At 41.0% G+C, this 11,143-nt stretch overlaps 1 protein-coding gene across 1 annotated transcript; it reads right to left on the bottom strand.

Moving 5' to 3' along the window:
- Positions 1 to 5,960: 5,960 nt before the first annotated feature.
- Positions 5,961 to 6,815, bottom strand: ora6 (olfactory receptor class A related 6; the record flags this gene model as incomplete). The annotated part of the gene is made up of 1 exon (XM_080491097.1): positions 5,961 to 6,815. The coding sequence occupies one exon, from the start codon at positions 6,813 to 6,815 to the stop codon at positions 5,961 to 5,963; it is 855 nt and encodes a 284-aa protein (XP_080347223.1).
- Between the last annotated feature and the right edge of the window lie 4,328 nt (positions 6,816 to 11,143).

The following is an 11,143-nucleotide window of genomic DNA, read 5'->3' as shown; positions in this document are numbered from 1 at the left end:
ATATGAATTCAGACGCTGTATCAAGTACCTCTATCAAGAGATCTGATCCGCTGGAGTGGATCCAAGGGGTTTAGAACGAGAGAAGCAGGTCAGTGATAAAATGATTTTCGAGCTGGATTAAATTATTAAGTCTTTGAGAACGTCTTTCAAAATATACAAATCAGAAAGGGTTTTTTTTTCTTTTCATGCAATTTCGAATTACACTGGGGGCAATAACACGACTCGTCACGACAATAACCTTGAAAGATCCGTTTCCTCCAAACCAAATTTCTAGATATGAAGGCTTGAGGAAGGTGGTAGAAAACATTGTGTGTAAATACAGCGGGCTTGGACGCTGAACAAAAGCCTTCAGAGCACATGCGCTCAGTTATTCTGATATAGTGGGTAAACATTGCGATTAAACGCTTCAAAAAGCTCTTCATAAGTTTATCTCTGGAAGAGCGTTTGAAATACCTGATTAAAACGAGGCGATTTTTTTCTTCTTTTTTTACAGTTTTCTGAGTTTTCATCAGTCGCCAGGAAATTCAGTAGTACTTTAAAGTATACATCATGTTGAACATCAACTCTAATGTAGACATAAACATGTTCAATTACTGCTTCTGTCTTTCTCCTGAAGGTATATAGACTTTTGAAAGTGTTAGTATTTCATGTTTTTGTGATTAAAACAGTTGAAAAATCCTCCAACCGCCTTCGGACTTTCAAGTACTTAAAAACAGTAATAATAGAGGATGCATGTGAAGTTTATTTTTATGTTTGATCACTACAGAGCAATGTCACGTCGCCGTTACAGCGTTCAGCTTTAGCTCTTTACTTTTCAGTACGTAGCACCACTGGTATAGTCCGGACTTTATTATAACTGTATAATAGAATGTAATTTTGACATTAGTTTGGTCATGAAGAATAAACACCGAAAAACAAGCAACGCCAAAGATGTAAGAAGTGACAACCATGCTGATGGTTGTGAAAAGTACATTAATATGTAAATATTTTGGAATGGTTCCACAGTAATCCGAGGCAGTTTTTAAATAGGTAATTTAATCTTAATTGCTTATATACTAAGGAGCAACAAGAGGAGCTTTGTCATTGTTGGGTTTAAAATCCTTCAAGCAGCTTTTTTGACTCGCTACCACACCTGGTGGTAAAAATTTGAACTGCAAGGTTGTTTGGTTACCTTGCCGACTATTACAAACGTCCATCTATCTATCGTGTTCATATAACCGAGAGCGGACGGTGTGTTGGGAGTCGATCCAGATGATTATGGCTGAAGGCAGGGAATACCCTGGACTGTTCCCCAGTCCATCACAGAGTAAACAATCATTCATACCTGCAGAACATTTTAGAGTCACCAATTAACCTTAAATACTTATTTTTAGACTGCTGGAGGAAGCACTGGTACCCGAAGAAAACCAATGCAAGCACAGGGAGAACATAAAGTCCTTACCAGTGATACTCTCACTGTGAGGCAAAATATGAGCTTATTTATATTATTTATGAGTTTAAATTCAGAATCACTGAATATAATTTAATAGAAACACAAAACCAAATTGGAATGAATATTTTGATGACCCCTTAGAAACAACTGAAACAGCAATACTACACATCAACACCCCAGGAGGTATTTTAAAGTTGGGTTTCTTTGGCAGGGTGAGACATGTGGACTTTGTCTTGGTGAAAAACACACTGACCAATAGGAAGCCTGGTGTCACGCAGCATGGCTGCAAGACGCTCCAAACTGGATGTTGCAATCTTTTGCTGTGTTGTTAGAAATAAATACGCAATATTTATAAATAACAAGTGTGACCCGGTGAGTTTGTTGTCGTGACCCCGCTCAAGATCAATTCACACATCACACCGACCGTGCTGCAGCTGCAGCCGCGTGAAAAGGTGTTAAACCGGCATCAGCTCTGCATGTTTACCTCCATTTCTCCCCCCCATTTTATTTTACTGCTCCAACTGCAACTGTTTCCTCTTTACAAGACGAAGCAACGTGAGGATCTGAGTAGTTTGGGCCCGCGAGTCTTTCTTCCTCACAAACACACACACACACACACACACACAGAGGAAGGCCGTCTTGTCCACCAACTTGGAAAAGTTGCAGCCTTCGTTAAAAGCCTCACCTTGAACGCCTCGTGGCCTCTGCGCGAGCGACACAACAACGAGCTCCGCGGCGAAACTCCAAACTGTTGCGCGTCGCGATCGCATCGGCGGATCCCCTCGGAGGTAAACACCGAGTGGCAAATGGAGGCCAAGAGCCACGCCAGGCCGCGCGAGCATCGACCGACCCCGTGAGTGCACGCAGCACCAGCAGCAGCAGCGGCCAAAGCGCATGCACGGTATCACCCCTCCTCAATGGCGCGTGATTCTCGTGCAGCCGGCGCGAGGGAGGCGGGAGTCCTCGACCATCCCGGAGTTTTTTTTTTTTTTTTTTGGGGGGGGGGGGGGGGGGGGGGTCTGTCCGTCCGTCCGCGGCTCGAAGCTTTCAACAACTCTGAAGCAAGTTTGCGCGAAAATATCCGGCACGTGGGCTCCTCCACGCTGAGCGCTCGCACTGTGTCTCCGTGTGTTCCCTACACTTCTCGCACCCTTTCGATCAAAATTCAGTGTGTGTGTCTCTGTGTGTGTGTGTGTGTAGATCTCACACGCTCCTCGCTCACCCCCTCTCCCTAGTCTCTCTCTCTTTCTCTCTCTCCCTCTCTCACATACATACACATACACACACACACACACACACACACATCCGTGCTTTCGGCCTGTGACGTAACACGTTCACGGTGGCGGTAGGGCGCCAGTAGCCAATGAGAAAGCTCCCTGTGGACGACTTTATGGGTCACTTATCATCATTTTCATAAAATTTATTTCAAAAAAAGGACCTACAAGCACGCAAAAAAATTGCGCAAATTTCGGGAACCACTCCGCATAACTGCATCGGCATTAAGCGCAGCTTCAAAAGAAAAGGCATGTGGTTGACTTGGTATCCAAAACAACGTTGATCTGCTTTGCTCCTGAGATAAGATGGCTGTGCAACCTCACCTTCACTGCCCAAATATCTCTGGAATTCTCAGGCCTTTTCATATAATCTGTGGAATGTTGTCAAACTGTAAGCGTTGCACTTATAACTCTTGTAGGATGTTTGGTCGGTGGGACATTTACATTTTTTTTAATCAACAGAAAAATTATACCATTAATTATTTTTTCAAACTGATTTTCTGTGAAGAGCATATATCAGATCAATAAACACACACTGCACACCCCCCTAAACATTTACTCGTAGAGGATGTTCTGGTCCACTGGACTGATAAAAGTGGAAATTGTAACTCCTGTGTACCTTTACTCTGTCCTCCTCTATGGGCCTGCTGTTAGTATGCGTGCTTTGTGTTTCTGCCCCTGCCATTCCCACACGAGGTTGAGAGATTGCTCCAAAATTCAACGATGACACCCGTTTGCTTTCACGCTCCCACACATTTTACTCACTGTCTTACCGGAACCAATCTTTATCTTTTTCACAATCTATCCCAGCTGTCAATGTCACTATTGATGAGCAGCTGATGCCACTTATGGGTCGCCCTTCACCATCTAACCGGCAAAATATGTTTTAAAGCTCTGGGCTGCCAATGATGTCCCTCCCTCATATGCTTGGAAATTGCTAGTCTACACAGGGAAACCTGATGGAGGAACCCCTGAGAAAAATCACAGTATGAGCGACTCAGTAGACACAACATCACATTCAACAATTGTTTTCCAACTTGCACAAGCTGGTGTGAAGGATACGGAAAAACAACTCTGAGCACACTGCAGAGGGATTGTAGAATCTGTGGCATCAAAACCCAGAGATCATCATGGGTCATAATGCCACGAAAGGAGGGGTGGATAACATGGACGATGGCCACTGCCGATACTCTTTGAAATACTGGATATCTCAGTGTGCAACACCTTTGTGTCCTGGATAACAGTAGAACTGGAAAGTGCTGGTGAGAAAAAAATCCTGATTGTTTCTTTACACCCGGTTGCAGCCAGCTGCAAAGTTTGTGGACCCAAGACGGACCGAGAAACACAAAACACATTTGTGAAGTGCAAGAAGTACAGATGCAACACACACAGTGATGTGATTTGATCAAACGACAAACAAAAGAAACCTAGCACTTTTATTCACAAGTGTGATCTAACAAAGGGCAAATATTTACCATATATGCTGTGTGTATTGCTTGTACTCAGGATTACGTACAGATTTGATGAGTGTTTTAAGGTAAACTCTATTATATTGAATTAAAAAACTTCAAAACGCAGTGGGCACTCACAGGCTGAATAACAAAAATATCAACGTCACACAAGGGTTAATGAAGGATGTTGCAATTTGTAGGATCAGCGTTCTATAACAACAAACAAAATATATTTACAAGCACCATTTGCACTAATTAGGTAAAAAGAAGAAGGAATTACAAGCTGTCCATAATCCTCCATGTCCCAATCCTCATCTTAGATAAGCTCCAAACACAAGGTGTGTATAATCAGACGCAAGGGATGGACTTCCAATAGGTTTCACATAAACACGATCGGCTTCACGTCAGTATTTCCTTAGTACTCATCAGTGAGTATGAAATCACATAAACACATTTCAGAGTGTTTTCTTATAGATACACCAAAGCTGGAAAATTCATACCATAAAAATAAAAGTATATATTTTTTTGTACAACTTATTTTTTTTCTTCTTCAGGACAATCAAATAAATTAATTAAGGGATGACAGTATGTTAAAAAAAATATTTTTATGAATTGTTGTACTGTTTTTACTTTTTCCGTCTTTGTCTTTTTTGTTCGTGAAATCATGTGAGATGAAAAAAATCTGGACAGGGTGAGACTTTGATAGTTACGTAACTGTTAAAAAAAAAATCCTTATCAAAGTAAATATTCCTTGTAATGTGTTTTGAAATGTTTATGTTCTGCACACTTCGTTGGGATAAGGTTCAAGTAAACTTAACAGCCAAGTCTTCACAATAACCAAAGACTCTCAAAACCTGCTTTAAACACACAAACCGAATCTTACGTGTTGTATCGTGCCATTAATTGCATTAAACTGCTTGGATTTGTTGTATGTTGTATATTATTATACAGTAATACTAGGACTGGTGTGCCAGGTAATGTCTTGACCTTATCTGTGGGTGACCCAGGTTCAATACCCAGTTCCACCAGGAAGAGCAAGAAAATTAATCTGAGCAGCCAAATAAACTTCATCCAGTAATGTGTGTGTCAATATTCAACTATTTGTGTTCATAACAGCGGGAACTGGAAATTCCTGTCATATTCGCGATATCTAAAGTTAAATCGATTGTATTGTCTGATCTTTTATTTCAACTTTTAGTTTCGCTAGGACACAACTGAATCGTAGTATTTATAAATGAACTGTGTTTGGGATTGTCTGACTCCACTCTGTCGTTTCAAGGCCACTGAACCTGTTTTAATATCAAGATAGACCGGTTTAATCACAATTAAGAGGACATCTGTCATCGGGAAAATAAAAAAAATAAAAAAACAGCAGTTGGTGTGATGACTGTTTTTAGAGTTAAGGAGATAACCTTACTTTAAATCATACTACAGTACATGAGATTTAAAGACCCTCTTCTGATTATAAGGGGGTAATACCAAAGTTCAGGAACAAAACATTTTGTTTTTCAGCCCAAATAATGATGGCCCCTCTGTGCTTTCAGCACAGGAGGACAATACTAATGATGTGATTACACGAAACATTACAACTTAATAAAATCATAGTCATACTTTTGCACCAGAGCTTTACTTTAGTTTTTGGATACTTAAATTCCAACCAATCTTGTATCCTTTCATTTGTTTGTTCGATGTAAGATGTCAAATGAATACCATGAGGTCAAATACCACCATAATGCACAATTTATTCACAAGAAACAGCATTTGCGGAAAAAAAAAAAAAAAGCAGGACTGAAAAGCTTTTTATTATTGTTTTTTAAAGGTATTCAGCGTGAACAGGTTACTCCCGATTCCGTAAACATATGGACTCAGGGACGTGTAGGAAATTGAGATAAAGAACTCAACTTCAGCCCAAAGTGGAGAATCAGCTGCACTAAAAGTCAACTGGAAGATCAAGTAGAGGGTCCAGTCAACCTGGAATAATCCCATCGCTGCCAGGACGGCGATGGTGCTCCGCTGGAGCCTCGGATCTCTGCTCCTCTTGCTGAACTGGCTCGATCCGCTGACGCTGGCCACCGGCGTCACCATCTTCCTCTGGCTGAGCAGCACTTTGAGGATGAGGAAACTGCTCACTGTGACGATGATCAGCGGCAACAAGTGGCACACCGAGAGGAACAAGTATTTGTACAAGCGGTTCAGTACTGGACAATATTTCCTGCCGCAGTTGAAGAAGTCAGGTGGGCAGCTGCCGTTGCTTCTTGTGACATTTTCTGCCGAGCCTTGAAGGTCAATGACAAAAATAGGGAGACTAAGCAGCGCCGAGAGCGTCACACAAACGCCGCTCATCATCCAGGCCGACCTGATGCTGTCCAGGTAAGTGGAGAGGTTGACCCTCTTGCCGGCATCCCTCAGCTTCTGGTAGCGGAAGATGCTAATGAGGACAGTGAAGAGGATACTGCAAATTTCACCGAAGACGGTCAGAAACTTCAAAAAGCGACACGACCAAGGGTCGGTACCGGAGGAAGTCTGAAAGATCAAAAACTCATACACGTTGATGATGATAATTTCTTCCAGGTTAGCGGTCGCCAGTCCCAGCAGAAACGTCTCAAACGATTTCACTCGGGACAACTTGGTCTGCGTGATGGAAAAGATGAGAAGCATGTTACCAACGAATCCCACGCAGGAGACAGTGATTCTCAAGACCATCAGGTGGACCGTTAAATCGAGCATAGTTGAAAATTGGTCTTAATCACACAGAGATCATAACGTCTTCTCAGACTGGAGTTCAGTTTATAATGTGGCCCGTGTCGCTGCGCTCTGCCGCACCACTGACCAGACTGCCTTGTTATCAAGCTCTCCAAGATGGCAAAAATCTCGATCGGTGATTGGCTGTGCTCGTTGTCGAGAAAGGAAAACAACAGGGTGCTGGAAACAGTGAAGGCTGGGAGTCATTAAAGTTTTACCTCTGAGCTTTTCAAAGCTTCATCTTGAGACCAACACAGTGTCTGACTTACAGCCGTGACATGTTTTTCCACTGGTCAGCATCATCCAGCACAGCAACAACATATTCATTTACACCCTTCGACAATATGTTCTTCACTTTGTTTTGAAATCTCAATAACAGTTATTCATATCAATGATTAAAATGTGAATATGTATTATTGGAAATATCAAAGGCCGTTTATTTTTGTAGGAAATATTGATGTGGCATTTAGGAATACAATTGATTTGAATCCAGTGTTATGATGTCAATGGTTTCACTCCTCTCAACCCTGTTGCTCGTGTTTTAAGTGACGATATGCACTTCCCTTATCATGTGTAAAAGTGAAAGAAACCCGACAACAGACAATACATCTGAATTTCTCTGAAGTTTACAACTCTGTCTCTTGGCTTCCTGTTTCATAGTAAAAGGAGCGATAACAGAAACAATAAAAGAAGAACTGCAGATGACTGCAAATGTGGTCGGTTCAGCAAACCAGCATTCTGATGTTTGGACGATAGCTCATTATGATTTTCCAACTCATTTCTTTCTCATGAAAAAAGCACATTTGATTATAGACAAAAAGCGTATCACAAAAACCATGTTCTTGTTTTTCTGCGACACTCTTTGGATATGTTGAACTGGTGGGGAGGGGGCAGATGATTGGACGAGGGCCTCTGGACCCTGCTTTTGTACACAGGACTAGTTCATGTTTGAACTTGTCTACTTTGGTTTTAAGGTCTCCATCTAGTCAGCGGTCGTTCTGTTCAAACCAGCCCAACATCCTGATTCAGCTTAATTGTGAATCCCACAGTGTGCGTGTAATTAAGGATAAGCCCTACACTGGCAGTAAATGGGTAAACTAAGTGTTGCATAATGGACCCGGGCAGCTTAGGGAAGTTGTACTCCTTGATCGTCATCTAGTAAATTACCATTCACATGCCCGAGCCGTTGGCGATTGATTTATTTGTGTGCCTGCGCTTCCCAGTATGCCATCCTCATTTTGTAGATTCATTTCCTTAAAATGTGCATTTAAAAAAACAAACAAATATGAAAAGAAATTCAAAACATGTTGCAAATCATGTAAGAGTGGCATCGGCTGCGGGATACAAAAAGATCTTAACGTCTTGAAATTGTTCATGGACCCCAACTGGTAACAACAGAAATGTTTGGAGTTAAACTCATTAAGAAGTCCACAACATTTTACTATCTGGTGTGTGACAAAGCCCATGAGGCATGAGAGTGTGAGTACAAAGTGAAATTTGTGAGTGTGGCTCTTGAGAGTTAGAAACAAGGCTTTACTTAAATGTTAGAAGCAGCCAGGTATTTGGTGTGTTTTGCCCTATTTGTGGGCATATAGCTGTAACCACTGTGAGAGGGGATGCATTACAGAGCTTATGTTATTGACATAATTCAGCAGAGGGTTGCATTTCCAGACTCAAAGGTATATAATATACAACTATATCCTTCCCTTGCACATCCAGTTCACAACCAATTATAACAACTGATAATATTTGCCATTACTCTCTCAGCTCTTTTCCTGCATGCTAAGGACATATCGCATTTCTTGGACGAGACTTTCGGAGTTCAAAATCGCATCTAAAAAACTGCAATGATGAAGTAAAGTCAGACTTAATCCGGGGCATACCCACTACAGCCGTTAATGGAATGTAATTAAAATGTTAATGTGCAGGAACCGCGGCAATCAGAATCCATCACTAGCCAATCATTTTGTTAAGCTACTGTTCAAGAAGCAACGGCATGGTGGAAGAATTCCATTTAATTACCAGTTAATGAAAATATAAGATGTGTTTGACTCTTGGGGTGAACTCTAAGCCCTTAAAAAAAAAAAAAATCACTTATCGGTGTAGTTAATTAAAGGGTGAAAGAGAGTTATAGGAAAAGCAAATGTTAAAATGTCGGGTCGATTCAGCCAATCCACAAGGAGGCTTGTGAGAGGATAAAAAAAATTCTAAATAACTAAACGGTGACATAAACATCCACTGGGGTTCAAAAGAGGCTTCACACTGTGTTTTCTATATTCTTGGCAATAAATGTTGTACCCCTGCTTATATCCCTTTCAAGTGGTGCCACATTTATAATAACGTGCATTTGGGTGATGAGCACTACGAGTTCTTACAGGGCTCTGCTGCTCATCCCACAAATACTTGTTGAACTTCAATTGCGGCACCTGGTCAAAATAACTGCGTTTGGAAATCTACTGGAAAAACATGAACATTTTTTACAAGAGGTTTTGATTCAGCTCCTTTATAAATGAAGGACAATTCGTAGATGAACGACCAATACATGAGTGTGGTTCAGATTCTGCAACGCACATTGTATAATCAATATAGTGTAGTGGAATAAGTTCACAAACACTAAACCTGGGAATATGAGAACCCCTGGGAATCTTCCCCGTGTATCAATACAACTTTGCAAAGGTTTGATGCTCGGGCGGCGAATCGTGGTGGAAGATGTGTTTGTATTGTTTGACCAGTACAAGTATCTACAACTGCATAAATATAGTAACACTGCACATATTATATTAAAAAAGAATTCAAACTGCCCTCATGACTGCTATTTCATCAAACATTATTATTACTAAGTTATGAACAGCTATCTGAGTATAAATGAGAGAGCAGCCGGAGGTGGAGCTATTTTGGACTTCCTTCGCCACAGTTTTATCTAATATGTATTAAAATAAACCAGTGTTAACCGTTTGAACAGAAAATCACTGCGTTGCTTCACAGCTCATAAAGAAATGAGAGCCTGAGAGCCTTTTTCTATGTGGCGTTAGCGCGCTTCCCCCGTGCATGATGGACTTTATTTTCCCCCACAGAAACACATGTTTGAGGTTCAATGGTTTCTTTAAATGACCTGTAAGTGGGAATGTTAATACATTTGATTGTATGGTTATGTGTTTTTCTGTGAAAGACATGGTGACCTATGACCATAGCCACCTGGGATTGACTCCACCTGCTGGATAAAGTGATATGGGTGGATATAAACATGCAATAACACCAAAATGGAAATAGCTGGAGTATAATTTACCTCAAAGTACTTCAAAGTGCAGTATTTTTGCTAGATAAGTGGTTGTCAAAGTCTGTGAGGATGAGTCCCGCCTTCACAGACCTTGAACCGCTTTGCAGCCTCCAACTTTCAGGATGCACACCCTTCATCTCAGGCCAAGTAAGATGTTTTTTTTTCCGCCAGTCTTGGTCTTTTTTTTTTTTTTTTTATCATGTTGTAAGATACTACGTTTAATGGCTGTTTGGATTTAACTCTTCTCACGGTAGTTACAGTATTTATGGCTTACTGTTTGAAATATCTGGTTATATCTGAATTAATTTAGAAAATTCTGTGTTTTTTTAAAATAAGTTTTTACCCACTAATAATCGATTTGGATTATGATTTCTTTTAAAAAAAAAAAAAATTCAAGGAAATGCAGGATTCCTGATTCCCACAATAGACTACTGCTGCGCCCCCTGGAGACCCTCCCCCACACTGGAAACTATTTGATACCATTAGATTTAGAAATGGTAAATAGCCGTCATGCAAGGGTGTAATCAAGTGGTTCAGTTGGTCTTGCTCAAGAACACTTCTGGCACTAAGACAGCTTGAACCCGCAACATTTGTACTGGAACAAGCATTGTTATTCACTGATTATGTGTTGAATCACAAACGATGTGCAGCCATTTTTGAAAATGAAGGGGTTTTCGTTTGATCACCTGAATTGAGACCATCAATTAAGAGCTTTCTTGGAATCAGTCCTGAGTTTTATGCGCGTAAGTTGGTGTTACAGGTGTTTCCACGCTGCGTCCAATTAACGCCACAGCGCACCACAAAGTTGGTTGGGTGGGGGGTGGGGGGTCCGATTGCTGTTGCGCGTGGATACCTCTTTAAAAGGCTCACCATGTTGCTATCACATGCTCCAGCACAAAAGTAGGATGAGGATGTTCTGGTTTTTCTGTTGTTATGTAAAACATATTTCTTACTTAAAGCGTTCATT

Source organism: Lipophrys pholis (assembly GCF_963383615.2).
Source record: "Lipophrys pholis genome assembly, chromosome: 21".
NCBI lineage: Eukaryota > Metazoa > Chordata > Actinopteri > Blenniiformes > Blenniidae > Lipophrys > Lipophrys pholis.
Note: the sequence above shows the minus strand (reverse complement) of the source record. Positions and strands in the feature narration are given on the sequence as shown.